At 39.9% G+C, this 27,891-nt stretch overlaps 1 protein-coding gene across 16 annotated transcripts in view; it reads left to right on the top strand.

Moving 5' to 3' along the window:
• Positions 1–27,891, top strand: part of PARD3 (par-3 family cell polarity regulator) — a 440,327-nt gene that overhangs the window by 321,935 nt on the left and 90,501 nt on the right. For 11 of the 16 annotated variants that reach the window (XM_056483426.1, XM_056483435.1, XM_056483437.1 and 8 more), the window contains 2 exons: positions 3,108–3,218; positions 21,121–21,402. In XM_056483426.1, coding sequence (XP_056339401.1) covers positions 3,108–3,218; positions 21,121–21,402 — 393 coding nt within the window. Of the gene's footprint in view, positions 1–259; positions 3,219–21,120; positions 21,403–27,891 lie in introns of those variants that run through there. The other 5 variants (XM_056483438.1, XM_056483439.1, XM_056483441.1 and 2 more) reach the window with 2 other exon arrangements.

Raw genomic sequence — 27,891 nt, 5'->3', positions numbered from 1 at the left:
AGGTGTGTGGGGGTGTACCAATGTATCTCCATCACAGTTCTTTCCAGCACCTTTCTCAAGTGCTTGGTGGCTCTCTCAGCATCTTCTGGAGATGCTATCTTAGATCTTCTCAGAGCTCTGTGATTTGCTGAGCCACAATTAACACAACTGTGCATCGTGCTAGAAACATGAAGCCACGATCAGGGAGGGGGGAGGATGCTGTTTGTTTTTGGGTTCCGGTGTAGGGACAGTGCAGTTAATGTTGCTGAACTTGTTACAGGCAGTGGTGATTATGGCACATAGATCACTTCTGCGGGTGACAAAGTCCAGAGGAGGCACCTGTGCAAGACCACCATGGTTCATGCTCTGCCAGGCTGTCCACTGCTGGGATGACCACTGATCTTGTCAGAGATGGGCACTGGGAAGTCTCCGTCAGAGTGGGAACAGTGTGACCACCCTCTGAAATGCCTGGGAAAGAACCAGAGCTGCCTTCCAGAGACTTGTATCAGGATGGGCCTCGGGGGCAGAAGGAACATTAATCCCTGGACGATTGGAAGAAAACCCTGAAAGAGAAGAAGGGTTGTTGCCACAACTTGTTCATGGCTCAAAGCAAACTGAGCCCTGGTGCTGCTCCAAGTGCTCCATGTGTAGTGCCCAGCTCTGCCTCTGTGGGATGCACATGAGCTCTGTGTGCTCTGGACTTGTGTGGTTGCATCTGCAAATTCAAACCATTGAATTCTGTTAGGTTTGCATTACATGTTAACATTAGAAGTGCTCTCCTCACAGTCATGCAGCCTGACCAGACATTGACTAGATTGCTTACAAGGATTATTAGAAATTTCCTGTGTACTTTTTTTTTTTTTAATAAGGTAATGATTTCACTATATATCTGTTCATACTTGCAATGAATTGATTAATGGTGGCAGAATTTCTGTTTTGCTGCCAAAACCTAATGGGCAATAACTAATTCATCTTTTTTCTTCAATCCCCCCCTCCCCATTTTTTAAACCATTATTTCTTTTTAAAAAATAAACTGTGTACTCCAGAATTTGATTCTTTCTCTTTGCCTGACATTTTAAATGGGTTGAGGAAGGACAGGAGGCTGAAGCAAATGTGAGCATCCCAGAGTTGCTGTGCTAGAGTGCCACATATGTTGCTTGTCTCCTCACAGCTCTGCATGTTCTGTCAGTCAGACCCATGCTGCCACCTCAGGCACTCTCTGTGTATCAGGCTAGAGTGGCTCAGTTCCACTGTTTTTCTGCCAAAACTCCTCTCTGGGCTAGAGGTTTTAGGGCTATAATCTCTTTTGTCTGGTGTGCAACATCCAGAACTTGATTTGAATCTCTTGTGTCATATATGTAAATGCTTTGTATAATGGTTTTGATTACTCTCTAATAAATAGGTGGATGTTTAAAAGATACATGTTGGTGTTTTGAATTTAAGTATGTCAGTTTTACATAAAACATTATAAAATCAGAGACTTTTACTTTGCACCCTATTTTGCATTTCTTAACTCCATCATAACCTCTGCCTATCCCATTTCAGTTGGCTATTAATAAACAGTTTTAGTTTTCAGATGCCTGAATTACTTTGGAAATGAGCAATCTCTGCAGAGAATGGGCACATACTTTAATGTTTATGTGCATGCTGCTATGCTGTATTTTTGTGTTTTGGTTTTAAAGAGCTACCTTAAGAGCCATAAACATGATTGCACAATATAAATATCTCTTGATTGAATGGCCAGAAATTAATTATTCTGCAGGGTTGCTGTGTTGTGTGTCTTCAACCCACACAATGGCTTTTCTCCTAGAATTAAAAGGAAAAAATGGCAAAATATTATAAATGCCTGGTGAACTCTAAATATTTTAAGGATGTTACATTAACAGGTCAGAAGGAAGCTGTAAGAACTCTTTGGTTTATTTCACTGTCCATGAGCATTGTGGTGTCCTGTTGGCACAATTTCTAGACATGTTTGATTGGAAGTCTCAGTGCTTTTATTGCACTTTTAATGTGAACCTGAGAGTGAAGTGCTGCAGTGTCAGTCAGTTCTCAGATGTGTTTGGTATAAAAAAAGTAAAAATCTTGCTGCTTTTGGTGTGATAAATGATGCCACATTTAATTGGTATATATAGTGTTTAACAGATATGTATTAGCCCTTCTGCCTTAAATAGAAAATTTTCATCTAAAGTTTAGATCTATTTAAAGGTTATATTAAAGTGTTTGGTTCACTCTATACGAAAGTCATTCCTTTCAGAATAGGTCAGAAATGTCTTAAGAAATATGAATAATTTTGTCCTAATAATAACTGAGTATCTCAAATGCCAAATTCTTCTCTCCCCGGAACTTCCTTCTTTAAACTCCATAAAAGTTTAGAGAAAACAGTGGAATGTGCAAATATGGAAGAAATCTAATATATTTGAGATGTGGTCTTTAGAGGGGAAGAGGAGATGTGAAGAGAGCAAACTCTGGGCTGGCAGCACCCCTCTCTGTCTAGGGCAGCCCAGACAGCTCCATCCCTCCATTCACCCTCCCACACTGGAACACCCTTGGGGAAAGAGTCATGAGTAATAAAGTTTAAATAAGACCTCCTGGTGCTGAAAAAGAATAAATGGACAGTTTTGAATGGCACTGTCTGTGTGGTGAAATGGCCCTAGTGGGGTGTGGGGACGGTGCTGCCCCGGGAGCTGCAGCTCCTTCTCTCCTCACTCTCACCTTGGAAGCCTTTGCTCATTGCAAACCTGAGCTGTGTCCTTGGGCAGAGATGGTGTTCTAAACATTGTTTGACTGTCTGCTTAAGAATAGCAGACCCAAAATCCTGGCATGAAAGAGAAATGTGGTCCAATTATTATTTTTTTGTTTGTTCTGTTCTTCAGTGAGAAATTCTATAAACTTTTAAGAGGAGTGAAATGAAAATAAAAATTTTAAAAAACTTGTGTAAAAAAAAAAGAAAATAAAACCCAAACCAGAAGCAGACTGAAAATCCTAAAAATTGAGATTCTGATGTTTTGCACTTTCCCTTCCTGGTTTCCCAGCAGTCATTCTTGGAGAACTCTCTTTGTCATGGAAGAAGGAAAATACAGTTTTGTTCATGTCACAAGTTAGATTCTTTTTTTGTGTGTTATTAACAGGTTTGGCAAACATCGCAAAGATGACAAGAGTGAGAAAACTGGTAAAATAAAAGTGCAGGAAGCTCTTACTTCAGAAGAGGAGAGAATACGAATGAAGCAAGAACAGGAGAGGTAGACTTCAGTATTTGCTTAAACCTTGATAGAGAGAGTTTGTTTTTTAAATTAAATAACTGAAGTTCAATTTTCACTGATGAAATTTTCCACATGTTGATATGTTTATATACTTTAAATAACAAGACAAAGCTGGATTTATTTTGGACATTAGTATGAACAGCTCCTTTGGCTGTGTTCTTAACAATCTTTTATAGACGCAGAGCTCCCTTATTGAGGAGACTGAAGTAAGAAAATGAAATGCCTTCTCTATATATTCTATAACTGATTTTATTGACATTTTCAGAAAACAAATATTTATATAGAATGAAGTATGTTTTGTATTTTTCTTCAGAGTTTTGCATATCTAGATTTTTCATTGATAAATTTAGGAGAAACCTAAAAATTATACTTACCAGTATATTTGTCACTGGAGTTCAGTCTATTTATGTGCCATGCAGTCTGTTTATGGAATGATATCTATATATATATATTAAACTGCTAATTGTAAAAATGAGTGGTGAGTACCTCTATTTTTCCTTGTCAGCTTCCCTTAACATAAAAAAACTATATAATATATATGTCATATGCTCTTCTCAGTATTTCCAGTCTACTTTTCATCCTGTCTCTTGTAGTCCAAGATATCTGGGGTCTAGACTCTGGTGTCTCAGATCAATTTAGTAAAAATCTTGAAAAATTCAGGTTATCAGTTAACTTATACTGGCAGATGTGAGTGGAGAGACAACCTCTTTGAGCAGACATCACTTCAGCAAGGAGACAAACTTAAAAAAGTTTGATTTCTTAATGGTAAATAGATTCAGACACATTTAGCAGTGAACTATGCATTAGAATAATTTATCTAAAAAATCATGCTACAGATCAGCCATAAATTTAGGATTGATGCAGAAACTCTGGAGAGAAATTTTCTTGTCCTTGTAGAAGAGGTATCACTAATTAGCCATAATGATCTCTTTAACCATCATATCTATGCACCTTGGTTTTCTGCAGATAAGAACAAAAGTTCATGAATGGTGGCTTCATCATTAACAGCTCAGCAGAATAGGGAGCCACAGTAACTCTTATATAGTTAAACCTAAAATGGTTTGCTTTCTAGTTCTTTTAGGGTTGAGGGATTAAAGGCAGAATGGGAGTGTGTGTTTATTGGTTTAACTTCTAAACCAAACTGTATCATTTGTGACCATCTGTTTAGATTACATCATGGGAATTTTTTTACTCTTTAGCAGATATACTGTCATAAATTGATGTAAAATTCTATTTTTGTCTTTGTCCATCCATTCTGATTTTAGAAGGTGGCTGGATTACAGTGCCTGGATGTTTTTCGCTAGTCTGATTGGTTTTTATTTTTTCTTTTTTAACAAAAGTGAAGCAGGGTCATTAAATTGGTTCCTGTTTTTAAAAGTAAAATGCTTGCAGATTAAATGGTGAAGAGGAAGGCTGGAATTGAAGGAAATAAGTGATGAGGGTGTTTGTGCAGCCAAGTTCCCTTCACATGGATAGAGCAGGCACAGAGCTCATGCCAGGGTGCAGAGCCATGGAAGGCTGCCTCTGTTGCTCTGCCCAGCTCAGGGCAGGGCATGGTTGGCCAGACAAGCCCCACACTGTGCCCTGGCTTCACACACTGCTGAGCCCCAGCTGGCCCTTAGGCTTTCTCAGTAACATTAGCTCCCCAGAAAATCAGCCCTAGACGTTTATGAAAAGGAGGAAGACTTGACCTGACACCTGAGTTAGTAACGTTTTCTCTCTCTTCATTCTCTCTCTCTGTCTCTCTGTGTCTCTCTGTCTCTCTCAGTAAGAATGGTCAGAGTATAGACTGTCCATGTGATGGTGTAAGAGAGGTTGCAATAGTCACGCTGGGTACCAAGGTAGAATTATGAAATTATTTATATAGCCCCCAATGCATGGAGCAAAATCCTAATCCCTGTCCATCAAGTGATGCTAACCAATTTGAATCTTTCCTGGAATCTCACTCCTCGTGTGTTATAAAAACAATTTCATGTGTTCACTGAAACTGCAGAAAATGCATGTGCCAGAACTTCATAACAGCTTGATGTTATAGTAACATGGGTCCTTCTCCTCCCATTATTCTCTTTCCCTGTGTATTTGCTTTCCTTTGTGTTATGTCTATAAGAGAATGCAACTTCTTTGGGGTAGTCGCATGTACAACTAATAAAAGATAATAAAATAGCAACTGAATGTGTGAGGTGCTTCCTTATGTTTCTAAAAAATTCAGATGTTGATTTGGTCCACAGAGACTAAATATTTTGCAGTTAGATTGCAGAGTTTCCTTTTGATCCTGTAAAATAATGATGTTAGATACATGCTGTTAATGAAGAGTACTCTTGCAAATTAACTGAACAATCCCTCAAAATGCTTACTAGGAGACAGAGTAAAATATTATTGTCAGTGTTGGCTCATAATGGCTGCTATTTTAACTTTGTTTTCTGTGGGATTTCTTCTCAATTTTTTTAGCAGTGCAATTCACTTATTCTATTTTACTTGGTATTTGATACTATATACCTCTAAAATGATGCAATGCTTTGGGGAAATAGGTTGGATTTAATGAATTTACTATGTATGAGAGACTAGGAGCAAAAATCCTTAGGGGGTCAGAGAACAAGTGAACAGCCCATTAAAAAATCAATCATGCCCACAATTTTATGGAATTATTAATTTTAATAGTATTGTGCTTACAATAGTATTTCCTTAAAAACCTAGCATTCGTATGGATTATGAGACAAATAAGAAAATTAATGCTCTTCAATTTACCATAATTAAATTAATAAAATGACTTTTCATAAATATATTATTAGTAATAATTTCTTGATTCTGTGATTCTTTGATTAGGGAGTGTATCTCTTAAGCTACATCCTATATATGTTGGATACATATGTATATGGTGTGTGTTTACTGACAATCTTTAAAGTAATTTTGAAAGAAAAATGAAGTTATCTAGTTGAAAATACAGCCAGCTTTCAATGACAAGGAATACTGGAGCAATTAGAGGTGTACTTGATGAGACCACCCACTAATCTTACCAAAAATTCTGTAAAATACTTGCTATTTGTAAATCTTCCAGATGTTGGAGCAACAGTTCATCCAAGGCCATAGAATATTGCCCCATGTCACTATGCTTTAACACTGATTTACTGCACAAAAACAAATCTGCTTGCATTATCCTTGAGTATCTGCCAAGCACTGGTCTTAAAATCTGGCTGGGCTCTGCTGTGCTGTGAGAAAGGGTTCTCTCCAGCACTGGCACCAGTCAAAAACTTGAGGCAAGACTGAGAAATAGGCTTTCTGACTGTGCCCTGGAGTCTCCTAAGAAAGAGTGTACTGCAGCCTTGAGGAAGCTGAATAAAAACCAAATTCAGTGATCTGGTCCTGTGCCAGATCACAGCTGTTTTACATGTATGCTAATTTGGAGCCCCTCTTTGCTGTGTGGTCATCTTGTCTGTCTGTCACTGGGCTGCTGAAACTGGGTACCACTGAGATGCTAATTTGCCTGGGAAAGTAGCTCTGGGTGCTTTGTGGTTTTGTTATAAAAGGTCTTTTATCAAACCCAGGGTCTCCTGATGTATTGTGGTTTTCATATCTTCCTGATATCTCTTGGATTTTGCAGACCAGATATGTGTGGAATATCTTGAGCTTTTAGAGATGCTTACAACTTCTTATAGTTTTACACAAGCCTTGCAGTGTTGGTTAGACTTAAAAGGAGATTTTGAAACTTCTGTTAGTGACCAAGAGGAATCAGTTCATATGGGTGGTCACCTTGTGCTGTGCTGCAGCATGTAAACCTCTGGAAGACCAGACACCTTTCCAGCCTAGAAACCCTCTACATCTGGTCTTTGATGGCCTCCCAGAATAGTTTTGCTGAATATTTAACCAATGTGTCCATTGATATCCTGCAACCTGGTTGCCCTGAAATGTTTTCTGAATTCTTCAATGCCCTTTAGTGTAGTCTCTTTCTTATGAGATGTGAAGACAATTGTTCAAAAAACCTACTGCCTCTGTCTTCTGGTTGTTATTGATAGTTCTTGCTGGAGAGAGACATCCCTCCAAACAGTAGGTTCTCTGATGTTTCTTTGTTTTTCCCTCTTGCACGCCCTTGCATTTTTCATTCAATTTCATTTTTTGTTGTTTTGGGATTTTTTTTTTTCTTTTCTTTTTTCTTTGTCCCTTTCTTTTTCCTTCCATTTCAACTTTGTGTTCATTGCAAAATAAATTGTCTGCAAATCCAAAACCTTTGCCTGTGGTCTTCCCTTCTTTAGCACAGGCATGTGTGGTTCCTGGCACACATGGCAAGGCTGTGTGATCTTCAGCCTTGGACTGACTTCCTCTAGCAAAGAAAGTTCTCCCTGACCTGAACAACTTCACTCTTTACACCCGAGTAGTAGATAACAAAGGAATGAATTTTTGTGAAGTTTTTAAGAAATTCATCTGAATCCAGCATGCTTCACTGCTGGATAATGCTTAAAAGATGAAAGTTGCAATTCTCATGTAATCTCATGATTCAGAGTTCGTGATCCATCTGTGGGCAAACAGTGCTTATGCTGTAATCCGCCTCTAGAGGCACTTCTCCTCTTGGAAACAAAGTCTAGAGGATATTTTCTGTGTTTGGTTAATACACTGATTTAAGAGCTTTACTAATGTTCTATAAATCTCTGTGTTACCATAAAAGCGTTTTAATCTTAGCATTGTATTCTTCCTTGACATCCCCTGAAATGGATGCAAAATCAAGTGCTTAAACACCTGTGTTGGGAGGATCAGTCTTGAGGAGATAAGGAGAAACCTTTTGGGAGAGGATTGAGGTGTGCTGGTGGGAGCGCTGCGCCGGAGGGTGCGGGGAGGGCAGAGCGGTCCGATGGGCGCTGGAGCCGGGCTCTGTCCTGGCGGTGGAGCGATCCCATGGGCGGTGGAGCCGGGCTCTGTCCCGGCGGTGGAGCGGGGCGGTGGAGCCGGGCTCTGTCCCGGCAGCGGGACAATCCCAGCGGGGCTGTGCTCGCTGCAGCGCGGTTAGCACGGCAGGGCGGTGCCGCGCTGGCTGCGGGCGTTGAATCGCTCCGGTCCGGAGCTGAACCCTCCTGCCGTGCTGCTTTCCCCCTCTGTCAGCAAAACCTGACCTCTTGCTCCTCTGGCGTACAAAGGGAGCTGCATTTCCAGGGCTCTGCCGTCGCCAGTTCCCGGCCCGAGAGGTGCCGGGGGAGCGGCGGGGCCGGGAGGGGGAGCTGCGGGCTCGGCGGTGCCGGCCCGGCCCGGCCCGGCCCGGCTGCACCGGGATCGCTGCGAGCGGCCGCGCCCGGCGGCGGTGCCAGCTGGGGACAGCCCGGCCAGGCTTTGGGCTGGGGATGGCTTTGGGCCAGGGATGGCTTTGGGCAGGGGATGGCTTTGGGCCAGGGATGGCTTTGGGCTGGGGTTGGCTTTGGGCTGCTGAGGTGGCTTTGTGCCAGGAATAGCTTTGGGCAGCCGGGAATGGCTTTGGGCTGGGGATGGCTTTGGGTACCTGGGATGGCTTTGGGCAAGTGGGGATGGTTTTGGGCTGGGGACAGCCCGGCTGGGCTGGGGATGGCTTTGAGCAGCGGGGATGGCTTTGGGCTGGGGATGGCTTGGAGCTGGGGATGGCTTTGGGCAGCCAGGAATGCCTTTGGGTACTTGGAATGGCTTTGGGCAGGTGGGGATGGCTTTGGGCAGACAGAATGGCTTTGGGTAGCGGGGGATAGCATTGGACAGCCAGAGATGGCTTTGGGCAGCTGGGGATGGCTTTGGGTATCTGGGAGTGGGTTTGAGCTCCCGGGATGGCTTTGGGCTGCTGGGGATGGCTTTGGGTACCTGGAATGGCTTTGTGCAGCTGGGATGGCTTTGGGCTGCTGGGGATGGCTTTGGGCTGCTGGGGATGGCTTTGGGTACCTGGGATGGCTTTGGGCTGCTGGGGATGGCTTTGGGTACCTGGGATGGCTTTGGGCAGCTGGGATGGCTTTGGGCATCCAGGGAGAGGCGATGCTGCTGGCACAGCGTGGTGTCACAGTGCTGCCTGGGGAGGCGGGTCAGGAGCCTTTCCTGCACTGGCAGATTTGCTGTTACTTTGGAGCTCAGTCAATAGGCTGACAGCACTTTTTTTGTGCTATGTAAACAAGGCTGCAAGTAGAGTGGGTGTCGTTCATGCATTATTTGTCCTAAATTTAGAGGGAAACATTCTGCCTGTTCATTAATAGTTAAAATAAAAGTAATATTTTTTCCCCCGTGAAGGATTCAGTTATTCCATAAAATACTTCCTGTGTTATATTTTCCTAAGGGTATATGGGTCTTTATCTCTAACATGTAATAAACTTATCTTCATCTTTCTCTAGTACCATTAAAGCCACAAGCCCTTTGTTGTAAAAGTATACTAATGAATAGAAATGTTACAACAAGAACAGAAGTCTTGTGTTTTCCCTTCATCATGCATCATCCATTTTAATTAGACGAAAGGGTGGTGAGTACTGTGACAAGAGTCTGGAATTAAAATCATTAATTGATGTCAAGCTGACGAGAGACTGCTAACATGAATTTACTGACAGCAGGAAAGAAATTAACCTTATTACTTTATTTAGTACATTGGGACTATTTATTATATTTTCCTATGCAAGTTCAATGTGTTCTGTTAGTGATGATAGAAAAAGACAAATAATTAATAAAACCTACATAAAGTTTTATTACTTCCTATCAATGACATTGGGATGAAAACCACATCAATAATTTACAAAAAACAAACCTACCACATCCTTCTAATCAATGTAACTCATCAAAACTGTTACAGCAATATTTTTGATATTTTAGCTGAGTATAACAGGCTATGCTCTCTAGCCAAACAGGATTGCAAAAGTGATTTGATTTAAAACCATGCCTTAGTTTCTTAATGTCAGTGTTGCAAAAAATGAAACATATTTTCTGCAGCAATGACATTGATTGGAATAACTGTCTGGTTTGATCATCATTGGAAGGTCAGCCTAACAAAGATGAGTTTTAATGTTAAGCATCTTTATTCTTTAGATGAAAGAGTACAGCAGTGTCTTACAGAATGACAGCAGCATCCTATAGATAATTTGTGACCCAAAGGTCATAATAAAAGAATAGAGGGAAGGTCATCCTGTAGTAAAGGCCATCTGGAACTGTTAAAGTATCAGATGGAGTAGGGGGCTGAACAGCAGGACACTCTTGGTGTCTTTCCAGATTTCCCAGAGAGACCATAATATTTTTATTGGAAAACCCCAACTTTTTTCCCCCTTAAGCAAAATATTTTCATCGAGCAGTTTCATCTTACTTTATGGAAAAAAGACAACATACTGTGATAAGGAAAGGATTTTTGTTTCTTAGGCATGTTTTTGAAGTAGCTCAAAGGTTCAGCTTTACTTTTGCTGCTGCTGTATTTTGATGCCACTTAACAGCTTTCAGAAAAACTGTTACCTCTAAAACCATTCAAAGTATAAATAATTTTTAAAGTTTTCTGGTAAAACTTTCACCTTCTTCCCATCACATAACAGAGGAGAGGAAAAATTCCTCAGTGATCAGAAAATCAGGGCAATATGTTTCTCATTCTCACTTATTTTTTGATGGGGTCTGCTTGTCTCAGTTTCATTGAGATTTGTAGCATTGTTTTTGGCAGTAGGTTTTTACATAATGGATAAGCGTTTAGGATATGAAAGAAAAAATCAATGGCAATAATTTTTGGAAGAGAACACAGAAGTGAAGCACGTGAATATTGAGCTTTGGAAAAACATTTCAGGCCAATTCCACTTCATAAAAATACTGACTTTGGGAGCTATGTAAATTGAAACCTTTGTAGAATATAGTTACTGGAGCAGTTTTTCAAACAAAATACCATATATTCTCCAACTACATATTGTAATTATAGAGATTTTAAGACATTATGCTAAAAGCATATTTTCTCTATTATTTTCCTGTAGTGATTCAACACATTACACCTGGGCAAGGTCTAGCCAGGTCCCTTGCAATATATTGAAAAAACATAATTTAGCTGGTCTTTATAATATTCTGTGTTACAAATTAGTTTAAGGTGTCTTGTAGATCATGTAAATCCAGTGGTCTTTTAGATATACCAGTTCAAAGTAAGAGCACCAAAATGTTTCACTTTAAAATGCCAAGAACTTTAGGCTAAGGCAGCAGCATGCCCTCTGATGTCATATTAACTCTCCTCTAGTGGCAGAGTTACTGTGGCAAGGACTTATTTGAGAATTAAAATAGCTATACCATAGTTATCAACTTACTCAAGTTATTCTTGCTGAATTGAACAGAACTCAAAACCTATCAGATTTTCCACATTGCACTACAGGACTCTGACAGGAAAACAAGGCACTAATCCTACTCCTTTTTCTAATTCTTAAATGTAGCAGCAAGTATTTGACTAGCTGGAAAGACACCAAATGATACATTCATAACAGGCAGATGATCCTCCTTCCACACCACAGCTGCAATTCTTAATTTGTAACCAGTTACTAGAGCAAACCTTTTAGGATTTAAGACACACCTGGCTCTGTTTCTGGCCACACTAGAGATTTGTGCTCTCAGTATTGTGACCAGTAAGGTTTTAGAAATGAATCCTCAGAGGTGTTGTAGGTTTTAATTTGAAGGTCCTGAGCTAAGATTTTGACTTATAAGCTATATTCTTTATGGTTTGGGTTGGTTTTTATTCTTTTCCTTTTTTTTTTCATCTTCAGTGTATGAGATTCACGTAATCCTTGCTTTGTTGTGAGGTTTTTCATTGCTTTTTTTGCCACTTCATACTGTTTCATTTTCCATCTTTCAAATTAGGCTATTTTATACATGGTACACTAGAAACACAGGACAATGGACCTGAAGTAGAGCTAGCAGCAGAATTTTGTGCCCACTTTTGTTGCTAGACTTTAGCTAGCAGGACCATGGCTGGTGGATGGGCTCAGCTCAGCCAACTGATGACATTATCTTAGCTCAAGCTCCAGTTGCTGCCTGCAGTATGTGGGGATGACTGGTTTGGTTCATGGCATGATATATGGCACCCTTTGAAATGTGGTATGCTCATGTCATTTGTTTCTTGCACACATGGGAACAGCTGCTTCTTGCACACCTGCAGAATTCAGGTATTACCCACCAGTGCTGCTTTCTGAAATTGTTCTCCACTTAGGGGAAAAAAATGTACAGGAATAAATAGTCCAAGCAAGTCTGCATGAAGGAGGAAACCAGAGGTCTTAAAGCAAGGAGGGATGGAAGCAGGAGCTTATGTTTCAGCAATTTGTGTTTCAGCAACACAATGATCTCTTCCTTTCTACTTCAGTCCATCAGAAGAGCTAAACGGGAGCTAAGATAATCTAATGATCAGGGGCCTGTTGTCATAGGTGTAAATATCAGCCTTTCTGGCCAGTTTTGTTATGCAAAAGAAAAACCAATTTCCATTTTACTTTCAGACAGCAATGATGTTCTTTGTTGGAACATGGTTCCCAACAGAGTAGCAGTCTCAGCTGCTCATTTGGGTGATCCTCTACTGCTGAGGTCACTGATCCTTGGATCAGACATGAAAATAAGGACAGAAAATTTCAGTTGAGGTGGTGTTTGTTTTGGAGACAGAAGGACCTATGCTGTCTGTGTACCTGCAACATTCTCCTTTGGCTGAAACATATTCTTATAAAAAAGCACAGCAAATCCTCCACCCTAAAATGTGGTAGACTGTTAACTGCAAAGTAGGCTAAAAGCTCCATTGAAGTGTAAGATAATTTGTAGATTCTTTAACTCAAAGTAAGCAAGGATTTTCACTTCTTTACTACAACATCCAAAAAAGCAGATTTGTGATACTCTGCTGGGGGGGGGGATGTGTCTTCACTTTGGAAAGACAAAGGGTGAATCAAGAAGGTCAGGGGATAAGGAAGGATGGGGGTGAAATATATGAAAGATTCTACAAGGTTAGAGGAAATAATTTTAATGTCTCCTTTAGTTTCATCAATGTCACTTGATTTCAAATTGGTGTTTGCACTTCACCTGCTCATATGCATAATATTTACTTTCTCTCCTGCATTTTTTCATTTCTTTACGTCTTCATTTGTATTTTGCTGCCTTCTTTAATAGCCTTCTTTAATATAACTCCTTATAAAAATGAGCATAATGTTCTCTCCTTAATATATTAGGGCACTTAAAGTAATCACCTTATCACCTTTATCCTTCACCTTTTTTTCTTTTTTAACTGCAGCCCTCCTGGGTTGTAGCTCATTAAAGGTTTTTGAAATTCTCATGCATCTCTTCTGATTTGAGGAGGGGGGATCTTCAGAGAGACAGTAAGTACTATCACATATTCTAATTGGCAGATAGGCTGTGATTGTTGAAGGAGAAAGAAAATTAAGACTGTCTGATTATGTAGATACATTTCTTTAATTTAGAGATGATGGGCAGCCTTTTTAGATAGAAAAAAAATATGTAGTTAGTCCTTGTTATATTTCTCAGCTACCTAGGAAATATGTGTATGTAAAATTTCTATCTAGTTGCAGAATTATAGATCTTTAAGAGAGACTATGTCAGTTTTTCAAGGTAGGATCTGCAGGGTGTGCTACTCCTGCAAGATGTTTGTTTCATCCTGGATTTTTGGGGAGGTTTTTTTGCTTTAGTTTTTGTTTGGTTGGTTATGTTGGTTTTTTTGTGGTTTTTGTTTTTGTTTTTTTTTTTTTTAGTTTACAATAAACTTTTCCTACCTTAAACAGCTTCCTATGGCAGTTTTTTCCACTGCCTTTTGTTTAGGAAGTTGCCCTGCTCACAGTATCTCAATTATTCTTGCTTCTGTTAAATACTTAACACATTATTATTTTCCTCCAGTGTTTGCAGACTGCTGTTATGCCCCTATTCTGTCTTTGTCTTTCCCAAACAGCTTGATGTTGCTGACTCATATGTGCTAGCCAGTAGAACTTCCAAGTCCATTCCTGAAAAAGCAACTCACAGATTTTTTTTCTCTACTTTTAATTGATTGTTTAATTATTTGAACTATGTAAATTACATTCTAGTTGCTGTTATTTAAGTTATATTTTTGAAGTCTATTCTATGTTTCAAAAACATTTGAAATGTTAATCCTTTCCTCCAAAGTTTCCTTCATTTGGGTTTTCTGCAGATTCAATAGTGTCCTAATTAATAATGAAAACTCCTGAGTTAATTCAGATTTATCCACGTAGAAAATATCTCAGTCTGTCCTTTCTGGTGACTATGAACCTATTCTCAAGATACCCTGTAGGAACAGCCTTGTTCAATCTAGTGCATCCATCCCATTGTTGTTTTTCTTAGCCTGGGACTCTTCCTGCTCTGTTCACAAGGCCATTTCCCGTGTTTTGGAAGGGAATCTGACTGACTTAGCCACATCTGTTCTTGATAACTCTATGGTGGCTACTGCTTGTCCCATTATCTCCTCTGTGCTTACCAGTAGTTTACTTAAGAAGGGATAGAAATTAAACTCATGAGTCTTTAATTCTCCTTCTTCTCTGAGATATGTTTGACTTTTCCTAGTTTTTTAGTATTTTAGCTGTCCTCAACAAGTTCTCCTAGTTGCTGAAAAAGTCTGAGGCTGCTCAGATAATTGTGTGTGTCAGATGAGCTTCAACTACCTTAACCAGTTCCTAGCTACATTTTGCTGGTATGCTGAAGTTATTGGTGGTAGTCAATTATGCTGGTCATCTGCTTGCAGTCAACCATTTCAGTGAAGACAGATGCAAAGGGAAAAACCATTAAGCTTTAGGTCTCCTCAGCATCATCTGTCAATATCCTTCCCTCACTGCCACGCAGGGGAGCAACCTTTTCTTTGCTCTTCCTTTTACTGCTAATGCAATTACACAATGATTTATTGTCATCTTTAAAGCTCCCTGCTACTTTTATTTCACATTATGCCTTGGCCTTTCTGATTTTGTCCCTGTATGCTTGTGCAAACTGACCACATTTTGCATGTGTTTCCTCATGTGTCTGAGGTCAGAGGGTGATCATATTTCAGTCTACTGGCTGCACATGTTTATCTAGAGCAGATAAGGCAGAACTACTAATTTTTTTTCTTTTAATGACTTGGAAAAGGTGGGTCTCTAGCCTTTCAATTTAAAAATTATGTTCACATAGTTGTATTTTCTGACTTTTTAAAAAAATGTGTTTAATTTTTGAATGAAAGGGGGGAAATGAGGAAGAGGAGGTGTCTTTCTTATTTACAAGCTATGGCTGTTGGTGGCCAGGATTATCCATTGTGCACAGTGATCCTTGGGAATGATTTCCCAGGAGAGCAGATGGCTTTGCTGAGAGGTGGTTATAACTGTGATAACTGACTAGCTCTAATCATGGTAAGAAAAGCTAAGTGTCATATGCCAGTTCAGAGTGAAATCACAGTAATGCCTATAATCAAGGTACCCTCATTAGAAGGGTAGCTGTCAGAAAAATTCTGCTTGGCTCCAGACAAAGGTCAAAGAAAAATACAGGAGAGGACAAACTCCCATATTGATTTGATTGCCAAAAATTAGAGAAAGGGCCATTAAAGCCCTGAAGGCAGTTGAGGAGATTGGGGGAGGAACAGTGAGACCTGGTGTGCTGTGCCTGCAAGGTATTTTTCACTAGAAAAGAAGGAGGGGACAAATTTGACAAGATCTGGCTGCTGGCCAATGCACTTTCTGACCTCTTTATTAGAAACGATATCTGGCAAAAATTGGGCTGAATGTGTTCATCCCGCTGGACTAACTTGAACAAGCTGCCTGGCTTTCTAAACGTGTTGTTGTTTTTCTCTGTTTCCAATCCATCATCCCTGCGCATGCCAGTCTGATGTAGAAGAGCTGGGAACTGGCAGCCGTGAATGGCTTGTCATTAAGCTTCTGTCCTTTCACAATGCTGTTTCTATCCTTAATAAACATTGTCAGCCATCTCACATATGTGGAACTGCAACGTTCAATACTGATTTTGTAAATGAGCGAGTCCCGGTGGAAAAGACCAGGGTGTGGATTATCACTTGGGCAATAGCTGAGTCCTGGCAGCAGCAGGAGGATTAATTGAATTGACCAAGCAATTGCACACCAGGAACAGCAGCCAACTTTTTTTCTGCTCTTAGGGGAGGACATTGCTGCCATTGCAATGGCAAATGTAATGTACTAGCCATGAATATCTTTCCCAGGCTGTGTTCATCAATTAAGATAAGTAGTGATTTTTTTTTTTTTTGCAAGGACCTAAATCACTAATATGAAAAAATCCAAACAAAGGAATCTGAAGGTCCCAGGGGATTTGGGATATATTTGTAGTTTACTCCAAACTTCAGATGAAATTAGGATTGAATTCTTTTGACAGCTTTTCTTATTCACTTTTACCAAAAACAGCTCATCCAGCTCCACAGATTTGACTTTTCTGTTGCTGAAAAAAGTTAAGGTTTAGTTCAGAGAACAGCTGTAAACATTTAGCTCAGGGTGAAATTGAATCCCAAATTAATATGATTACTTAGTACCCACATGTGAGTTACATGGCTAAGTGCCCTTTGTGGTCAAGGAAGGGTTGTTAAACATAGTTGGTAGAGCCTGGAGAAGGGTTTGGCTTCACCTTAAAATGTCCGTGTTACAGATGTTTGACTGGACCATGCAGCAGCTGCCTGATGTGACTGAATATTGACCAGCTCTCCTGGGAGTTCAAAACATACCTTGACAGCTAAATTTAGGTGTCAAAAAATGGTAGTTGCCTTCATCTGAAAGCTGAATGTCACTCACAGTTCTTAAGAAGGGAATGAGGTAGCTGCTGTTTGCTGGGGACAGCCTTGGGAAAGCTTTTGCCCTCTTTTTGGGGCCACATTTCATGTGCATAGGAATTGCTGTACAATGGGTATGTCTGTCATTACTGGATTAGCTTGCAATGAAAAGCTCTTCCAACAATTGTAGGAAGTTCTGCAGCTAACAATATTGTCATTTGAAGCAGTTATCATTAGCTTTTGAATTGAATGGCACATAAATGCATGAGGATAGTTTATACTGAACATTATAATTTGAGTCTGAAAAGTATGACAGTGTGTTGTTGACATTTTCAGTATTACTGCTTCAGCAGGAAGGGTTTAGAAACTTCTTGGGATAGCTTTTGTATTTTTAAAAGTTCAGTTTAAATGCTGAAAAATTGATTAGCAGTTTTTGCAAAAATTCTTTGACAATGTAAATAGTTATGTGAATGTTAAGCACTATTATTATCACTATTGTTATTATTATTATTATCATCATCAAACCCCCACAAAATCCTTAGGAAGGCCATAAATCCTCAAAATTAGCTGATCTGAAATCTCAGACATACGCCTTTTTATTGTGCCATGCCATGAAGGAATACAATTCAGTGAAGACAGCTTAATACACTTATCCACATTATGAAACCAAAGCACTGTGGTCAAACACTTCTCCAGATACTGGATTTCATTAGAGGGGGTGTTGCTGATTAGGGCTGAAGCACAGAGTGAGTTCTAGGTTCTCATCTGTGCTCACAGTGTGTTTATATAACCATTTTAATCTTCCCCACAACAGTCTGCACTGGCATTTCCTGTACAGATACTTGATGTGGTTTGTGCTAACAAATGATTTAGGGTGTATAGGCTGTGTGTATATCAAGCAGATACACATAGGAGCCCACAGAGGGCCAACACAAAATACAGCATCATATTAAGTTCAGGTCCTTATATAAAAATATATTCAGAGTTAAAAGCTATTATGATTCAAAAGGCATAGTGCAGTATTCAGCTGAGAGCTCTTATTCTTTTCAAGAATATGCCTACATATTTCTCCCTAGTCATTTGGTTCCTTCAAGTTGAAAGACATAATGTCTAAATGTGGAATGTCCTTGAAAAAGCAAAACTAAACTTATTTTACACAATATTCAAAATATGTTAATTGGAATGCCTATACTTTTGAAAAATCTGAGCCTTTTGGGTTTCAGTATAGTTGGACATCCTATACCTTTAATTTTAGTGTTATCTTTTGTTAAATGTTATTTCAAACAGTTACTGGGTACTTTGTTCATAATTAACAGGAATATTAATATGTTTAGACTCTGATTTTTAATACTATGTATGTGTATTAATATATTGTATTAGCAATTGTAGAAAATACTCTAAAATTTTCCTAGTGGATGTCAACATAATTGCTTTCATAACACTTCAGTTCTTTCCCACTTGAATGGGAATAAGTATCCCTCATGGAGCCATGCATGGGAAAAACTGAATTCCCTGGCTGAAAATGGTTCAGCATCCAAACTATTAAAGAGCAAATAAGCAGATGCAGGGGAAAAGGTGGTTCACATGAAACAGGGAACACTCATGTCTCCACCTCTGGGGATGATGTGATCTTCATGGTCAAAAGTCACAGAAGTTGACTGTCCTCTCCCATAGCAGTCTGTGTAACAAAGTCAGGTATCACCCATAACCACCAGGTAATTCTGTTTTATAAGCACATTGTTATCTGATAGCAATGTTTTCTTCTGATCAAATTACTCTATGACACATTATTGTTATACTGTCTGATTTCATGCACTGCAAATTTTAAAATACATGGATTTTTTCCTTCAAATTAGTGTCAGACAGTGTTCTGGTATGTGATGATGAATTGTCCTTTTAAAGGAAAATTAAAGCTACCAATGTCTAAGAAATTTCTGATTTCCTTTGCCTCTCCCATTCAGAGGACAAGTAACTGTAGATAAATACATTTCTTCACAGAGTAATTAATACTGGACTACAAATTGGGAGATAAACTACAGTGAGAGGAATCAACATTCACAGGTGATTTTCAGACCTACTTTTCCTCCTACACAGATACCTTCCAAGTGATTAAGGCTGTAACACTTCTGAATTAACAGCTTTGGGGTATAGGAGAGTGTAAAGTATGTATCTTTATTTTAAAATAGACCTGCAGAAACTCTGTTTAAGTTTGAAATGAGTTTTGGATTTAAATTTGAGTCCCTCTCCACTCTAAATTAAACAGAAACCAATTCCAGTCTGATGTTGAAATTGTAGAGGAAAATTCTCCCAGCTGACTAGTGTTATAGTTTTCAGTTCCATTTTTCCCTATTAAAAGAAAAAGCAACCAGTAAAGAAAATAATTTTGTATTTGCAAAGTTTAAAAGTTATGTTATTTTAAATTGAACTTTTAAAAAAATTATTTTTCTTTTCGCTTTGACTGAACATGGGGCATGTAAATGGATCATTGAACCATTAATGTAGATGGCTCTGTCTGTTGAAGGTAATTCAATCAGTTGTATCTCAAATCACTATCTATGGTCAATACTTTCAGGATTTTTGGGGGAAAACATGTCGGTGTATCCATCCCATCCCTGGATTCACATGCTTGGGCACAGATGACTTGTGTCATCTGGGCTGTCACAGCCTGAGACTTCAGCACGACCTGGGGCAGTCCTTGCCCAGCAGCTGTGAGTCCATCAGGATTACCTGGGGATCAGGTGCCAGAGCTGCTTATGTTTGAGCAGCTCAATCAAGGCTGGGTATCCAGGCTCCCAAGGAACAGCATCAAAAGTGTCTCTAGAGTGACTCCCTTCACTCTCAGACACATGGATGGTTCCTTACTCTGGAGTCTGCTGCCAGCAGCTCCTGGCCACTGTAAGGGGAGCCTGCACACGTGGCTGCTCTGAGCTCACTGCTGCTGGCACTAAGATCTCATGTCTTTATCTGCACTCCGAATCTCACCCTTTGTGTGTCCCTTTTGTTTCTGCAAATCTAACCTTAAAGGGGCCATTTTAAAATTTCCAAGACTGTCAAAGTTACCTAATTTTAAGGCTTTTCTATTTTCAGAAGAGACAGAGGCTTTGCATAGGCTGCTCTTGTTGAAAGTTGGCAAACAGGAAATCTTTGGAAATGGCACACAGCAGAGGTGCACAGAGCTGTAATCTGCATGGATGCTGTCATACTGTAGCCATGGCTGTATTAAATGAAAAAGGAGCACATTTTACTGATGGAAGGGAGGAGACAGCTTCATTTTGCAATGATGACAGAGCATTAAATTGTTTTGGGGTGATACACTAAAGGGGGTGTGGTCAGTTTCTGTGCATGTGTGTGCAATACATCAAATTTTATAAAATACCAAAGAGACTTTGAAACCCAGATGAAATTTTTGTAATAGCTTTATGTGCTTTACAGAATATGACCTGTGCTCAATGTGTGCTTGTCAGATTCCTAAATGTCATCTGTTTCTATCTGTCACTTTTTATCATACAGCTAAATTAGTGCACATAGATACAAACCCTGTCCAGCATCACCTTTCATTTGTAACTTTAACACAGAGCACATGTTTTCACTTTCTGAGAAGATGCAGCCTGCTTTTGAGAGATGCCAGATTCAGTCTGTTTATATTTTCTAAAAAGCATGCACATCTCATAGGAATCATACAAGAATTTGCTTCTGCTGTTTACTGCATGCATTCAAACATAGATATATCTGTGTATCCTATCCCTACACAGTTTTTAAATTCTGAAAAAATATTATTTTTTAATATTAAGCTAAGAAAGTACATTAAAATTCCTCTCTCTAAATACATGCATTAGAACCATTACATCTGGTAAGTTTTGATGGAGTACAATACAATATGAATGGTGTCAGGCCGGGTAACAGCACAGGCATCCTAAGAAGAATGAAATGATTGATTAACTCTGTTTACCAGCTAGTCATTATTTAGCTAATAATGAAACAAAAGACAGTGAATAACCAGATGTACTCCTTAAAGACCAGTGTTGATTGTAGCATTGTTTCAATCCAGGCTTCGATGTCCAAGGTAAACTTGAGACCTCGTGGCAAAGTGCGACTGGAAACCTTCCCTGGTTCCCATTAAGATAGGCTCCCTAAAGTGTCTGCTAACAGCTGCTTTCAAATGCCTCAGGTGGGACATCCGTCGGTTTCAGCCTTCTTTTAATTTTTCAGAATCCAAGCGAAGACGCGAGAATTCCGGGAGAGACAAGCTCGGGAGCGGGACTACGCGGAGATCCAGGACTTCTCCCGGCCGCTGGGCTGCGAGGCGGAGGCGCTGTACGCGGGGATCGACTCGCCCGGCAGCGCCCGGCCACAGAGCCCCCGGCAGGGACAGAGCCCCCGGCAGGGACAGAGCCCCCGGGACGGACACGGCCCCCGGGACGGACACAGCCTGGACGCCTTGTACGCCCAGGTGAAGAAACCGCGCAGCTCCAAGTCCTCACCTGCGGACAGGTAGGCACCACACACCTGTCAATGCGCCCTCTCAAAATCTGCCCTTGTGCTGCTTTTAGCACGTGGTTATCCACATCAATTGGAAACGCAGAGCATTTTTATTAATGGCTTTTAAAAGCCTTTATGTAGAATGGTATTGAACTCACTCAAATAAAGCTGTTAAATAAAGCTGAAGGGGATAGGAAAGTTGTTTTCTGCAGAGCAGCTACATTTCCTCTCTTTCTTCAGATGGTTTGGAATTTTGGAATCACTGTTGGGTATCATTAGAATTAAATTCAAATTTTAACGTAATCAGATTTGTCAAAGCTCTACTGGATATGTCTGTGTAATACAACATTTCCTATCTATTTACAGCTGTTATAAAATCTCTAGAAGGTTAATGTTGCTACAGCAAAAATGGGTTAAATCTTCTATGGATTTTAGTCTTACTGTAGTCCTGAACTTCAGTCTAACAGATTGAGCATTTTGGTTAAGTACAGACCAAGTGACCAAATTCTAAGCTTCACTCTTGAGTTACTTCTTGGGTTGTAGCCTAAGATTTGTATCTTCCTGCAGTTACATTATCTGAACTGTCTTGCTTGTTTTTATGATGAAAGAGGCATGTAAACTAACATAAAGTAAAAATAGTGAAAGGCAAAAATTACAGGGTATTTTGTGCTTTAACAGTGAAAATGCACCTGCTGTCTTGGCTTGCTGTTGTAAACTTGTTGTTCTGCATTTTCTCAGAACTCACAAAAATTAACACTAAAATCCCAGTGCAAGACATATTGTTCACTCGTTTGGAAGTTATTTGTTTAGTTCATAGTAAAGCCATTCATTTTGTTTTCTACCTCACTCTTTCCAGAAAAATATTGACTTTTCAGTTAAATCAGCAAAGCAGTATTTTGTGTGCAGTGTTTGAGATAAGTAAAGCTTCTTCATGAGCAGTGGTATTCACCTTGCATATTCTGTTCTAGGTGGTAATGGAGTCAGTTATATTTCAGCTAAATATCTAAAACTCTTTGAGGACTGAGAGTATTGTATTTGACTCTCCACTTGATCTATTTTGCAAAGTTTCTTTACATAGTATTGATAAATATACATCCTCTAATATGACAAATAAGAAAATCTCATGCATTGTGGAATGAGTACATTTTTACTAAAAGTTGGTTGCACGGCTGCCTTTTTATTTTCTCAGTCACACTCTTCTCTTGCATTGTGCAAAAGGTCTACTTTTCATAGTAAATGAAAATAATTTATATATTGTGGATGTATGCACATTATTTCAGTGAGGGAAGCAAAATAGTGTTAAAAGATGTCAGCTTCACCTGTGTCCTTGAAATTTTGTATTCCTTAGCCTTGTATTGGCTGGCACTGGTATACCCAGTATACTGGTATACCTGACATTTCAGCACTTTTGTGCCTTTGGAAATCAAGATAGCTTGGTTGGATATGTCTGCCACGTGGTGACTCTCATGGCTGTTTTTTTGAGACCAAAGGCAGTGTTTCATGCTGGAGTTGAATGGCATCAATGTCACATCAACAAAAAAAAAGTTCTTTGATACAAACCTGGCACGGCAAAATAGGAGACCTGTGTGACCCAGTTAACTGTGTGGTGGCTGATAAAAGAGCCAGGAGAGAGTGAGTAAAGTGGAAGATAATGGAGTACCAGGGGAATCTGATGTTAATCAGGTGGGTAGGACTGACAAGCAGTGCAGTAGTTTTGTACATTCAGGCTGCTCCTGGAGCACGGAGGGTCCTGTCTCTCACAGCTGGATCACGCTGTGACAAAAGGAAAGACCCAGCACACACAATGGGCCTGAGCAAAGGGATAAAATGCAAGCAGGGTACTGGAAATGGGGCATGAAAAACCAACCCTAGTCCTGTGATAAAGGGGGGCACATTTGACAAACACACTCAGAAAGAAATACTGAATTCAGATGTAAAAATATTATTTGCTATAAGTGTACTCTGAAATACCTGTTCAGGGGTCTGAGGCATGAAGGTCTGGTTTATGGGGTTTTCTTTCCCCTCTCTCCTCCTCACATCTTTATCAACAGCCAAGCTGTGGAGATAATAAATCCCAGCTGGTTCCAGGAGACCTTCTGGGGAACATTGCAGTGATGTGCACAATCTCAGGCTCAAAAGCACAGACCCAGAAGCTGGGTCTGCCCTTTGGTCCAATTCCTGAAGGAATGTGTCACAAAATCATATAATAAATAGTTTGGATTGGAAGGGATCTTAAAGATCACCTGGCTGGGCATGGAGGAGGTACAGCAGCTGTGAGGGAGCAGCTTTCAGTCGTCCTTGAGGTGTGTGAAGGATGTCTGGGAGCTTTGTAATGTTAAGCATGAGAGCCTGGATTGTGGCTGAGGTACCTTCCCAAAGGCTGCTCTGTCTTTTACTGACAGAGATATACCTTAGATAAACTAAGCATCATCTGAGCATTGTGCAAAGAATCAGTTGTGGCCATGTGGTCCTGAGGTGCTTGTTAACTGTTTGGTCTCCTTGTCTGTAAATACCCATCTCCTTACCCCATGTGCATTGCAATCTCTTTCTTGCTATCCCTTTTGTAGCTTCCTCTTTCACTTGGCATCTCCTATGATGCCCCTTTTGACACCAAACATCCAAGTGCCTCTGCTCAAGGCACTTCATGGAGCTCTCTTCTCTGCAGTCTGATTTATTCTGATAAAACTATAAGAAATTTGATGAGAGTAGTTGGTTGCAGGTCTGCATCCTTAAAATACTGTGTACATGAGTGTTCACCTGTGGTGAGTGTTATTTTCAGTGTGTTTTACTTCCCTGCCCTCCCATCCTTTCCTTTCTTCTGGATGTTTCAGAGGTTACCCAAGTGAAAACAGTTGTTTCCAGCCTTTGTGGATGGAAAGGGAAATCACTCACAGTGTGTTGCCCTTGTGCTGAACTGCCAGGAGCTGGTAATGGCCAGGCTGTCTCAAATCTTTAGCACGTTCATATTAAAAGCAGCATTGTTTATATGGGAAATGTTATTTCTATTGAAGTTTGGTGCTTAGTGCCAAACAAAATTTGACATTTAATTATGTCCAAAAGGTTATTTAAAAGTCTGTTACAAAGGAGCCTATAACAAAATGTCCTATAATAGTTTGCATACCATTGCTGAACACTTATGACAAATTTTTTTGTAACTTGCAAGAGAATTACTGTGGCTGTGTGTGAGGCCTTGTCAGGGTTTGTTTTCCTTTAATATTCCCTCAACTTCTCTATTACTTTCATCAACACATGCCACCAACTGTTACAAGCTTAACTGTATCATGGCAGATAATGAATAGCAAAGTGGAGGACAAGTATGTAAACTGTTCATCAGTGTAGACAGATAGTACAAAATGTAGGAAACACATGGTTGTTCCTTAAACTTTGACCATTTCTCTAAATACAAAGTAGATCATATAATGTCAATATACAGAAAAGGAGAAGATACTAACTCACTCATTGGAGACATGCACAGCTAGATGTGTGTAAGTGACAATGTTTTACCCAATTTTACCAACAATGGCTATTAAAAAAACCCAGCCTGTAAACAGTAAATTCTACTCAAATATATCTTTACAGGACTTGAAACTGGTTTAGAATTACTTTAGTGCAGATTTGTATTGCATCAGACTTCAATCATTAATGGATATTGGTGGAGTTTAGAGGAGACAGTGTTGCTTAGTTGGTCAGTTTGGCTTTTCAGTGATTATATCAGTTACAGATGTAGCACTAAAAAAAGTTGCTTTCTGTTCTTTATCCTAGAGAATCAAAGCAGATTGTCTTTCTTAACAGAGTTTATTGCTCAGAAGAAAGGAAGCTTTAGCAATAAGTAAGCAAATAAATAAATATATTGGAAGAGATTGATGGTCAGCCTAGCTCCATATACATGAGCTGCCCTTGTGACATCAGCTCCATCCAATACACTGACAGCAAGTGGAGACAGGCTGCTAGGAGGTTTTTCACTTCTGTGTTAGGCATTGATGGAGTGAAGCAGAGGTGGAATGTATAATCTATGTTTATTTTGCCATTCAGGAAAGAGGTGTCTCAAGAACATAGTTCTTGAGAATAAGGCTTTCAGCTTAGCTGAAAAATGTCTCTAGTATGTTTTGCATTACAGAGAAGAGAAGCTGATCAATACTGCTTTTCATGTAGATGACAAGGATGCCATACAGTGGGGCTTTATGGCAATCACCTGACATCCATAGCTGAGCACGATGCAGAAAGACAGCTCCTAATGGCTGTCACTCTGTAATCATTTCCCACCAAGAGTGCATTGTCCTGAAATAAAATTGAAATAAAATAGGCACTGTGCTGCTGTAAATCTAAATAGCTTGAAAATAGCAGGTTAGACTCCTCCAGCTTGCTGAGGACATTTTAATGGAAACATAAATACCATAATCACATGCTTTTTGCATGCATTTTGCCATTAAAAGAAAAAATCCTTCATTTTAGAAGGGAGACCTTTATGAACTGGTTTATTTTCTATCAGGAGTGGAATCAAGTTATGTCAAAGGAATATCTGGGAACTGAAAATAACCCCACTTCCTTTAACTGTCATCTGCTCAGTGCAAAGAGGCAAGATTGTATTTTTTCAGGTCAGGTCACATACTTTGCTTGCTGCTTTTCCAAAAAGAAAGGGAGAACATTTTATTAAGTTGTTAACTTTGATTCTCTCAGTAATATCTTTGTGCTTAAATTGGCATGAGAGTAATGAAACCTGGAAACTGCACAGAAACACTCTAATATAATAAAAGAATATGTAAAAAGTGAAATAAGCAGACCCTGTCTTTCTAGTGTGTATAAAATAACTCTTAGCAATAGCAGAATGGGTCATGAAAGCTATGAAATACTTTATTACTGTGCTTGGATAAATATTTGTTAAAAAAGCAGGCTCTTGTGCAGCTATATTAAACTTCTTTATTAGTAGTGTCAGTCACAGGAGTGTTCTTAAGTCTGTGGGATCATTTATGTGTGGAAATCTGAGCTTACTGCCCAGCCCACCAGAGATAGAGATGGGAGTTATTACTCAGGGTGATGCATCCTGTAAATGCTAGGATGTTTCTTAGATGAAGAGATTTTTTGATGGCTCTGGAAGTTGACTTGAAGAGCACTTTCATGAAGGGAAAGACCATGGCTTTTCAAACCATCTATCCAGTGACATTTAAAACCTGCAGAGCTGTGCAGAAGGCTAACAACCTATATTGAATAAGATTATGAGTAAGCTCTTCCCTCCTACCTCTGTTTACTTCCCTTCCCTTATCTGGAAATGTTTTCCTATCTCCTGGATCCCTTGTTCTTCCCTGTTTATCACCCTCTGCCATCAGAGCCCTGCAGACACCCTGCTACAGATGAAGGTACCACTCATGCTAGGTAAATATTGTTGAGAATACTCAGGTTGCAAGCATTTCAGAGCAGGGACCTTCTTGTTTTGCAAACTCCATAAGTAATTGGTAATGTTTCAGAAATCAAGTCAGAGGTTACAAATCCTTCCCTTCCAGTCAGTGTCACTCTTTTGTGGCATTATGAAGCTTCATTCCTGTGAGAATCTGACTTCTGGAAAGACTTTCCTGGCCTAGGAAATGGCACATATGCCATTATGGATTAATCAGACTCTCCAAGGCAACCTGCCTGGAGAGCAGTGGGTTAATGAACTATTTGCAGTTCTCTAATGTGTAAAACTGAAAATAATACTTGGAAGTCATTGTGGTATTTTTCCTCCTCTGTCTGTTATAACCCAGAGAAGGATTAGTTAGAGCCTCTGTGAGACTCTTCATGGGGTTTAATTTCACTTTAGTGCTAACACATTGGGTTTTTTTGTTTCTCTACCCTTCATCCTATAAGCCAGTAATCCTTGCCCCCAGGACTGCCTAAAAATTAGCTTGGTCTCTCATAGACCCGTATATTTAGAACCCAATAGACACTATTAGCATTGGCATTTTATTATCTTAGCTTGGTTGTTTTCTTTTGTTCTTCCATCTTGATAGAATATAAGACAAGTTTTAATATAAATTCATGAGGATTTATGTAGGCTCCCTATTGTGAAAGTATGCAATTGCACTCCCCGCTTTGGGTTACCACTTTGGTGGAATAAATGGCAGACTTGCAGTGAACTCTATTCAGGTCTCCCATTTTAATTACTTCAAAGTCCTGCTCTCTCTGAATAGATACCAGGCACTGATACTGTTGTGAGAACCACATCCTTCTCCATTTACCACAGCCACAGCCCCACTGAAACCCCGGTGGTTTCTCTCCCTTCCCCTCTCCTCCGGCCAGCTTGCCCTGCAATAGAAGTGTGGCAGCTACTTGTTTGTTTTCACAAAAGCAGCTGCAGTTAGTACCTCTGCAAATGGCTGCAGTGGGCAAATGCAGAGAGAGATAAGAGACATGAACTTCCCACTCTGGGTTACAGGAGCAGGAGGGGAAGAGGGACCCACCCAGACGTGCCCTTGGTGCCTCTGTTCTGGGCTGGAGGTTGGGAGATCTGCATAGCTGGGTGATTTC

Source organism: Oenanthe melanoleuca, chromosome 2 (assembly GCF_029582105.1).
Source record: "Oenanthe melanoleuca isolate GR-GAL-2019-014 chromosome 2, OMel1.0, whole genome shotgun sequence".
Taxonomy (NCBI): domain Eukaryota; kingdom Metazoa; phylum Chordata; class Aves; order Passeriformes; family Muscicapidae; genus Oenanthe; species Oenanthe melanoleuca.
Note: the sequence above shows the minus strand (reverse complement) of the source record. Positions and strands in the feature narration are given on the sequence as shown.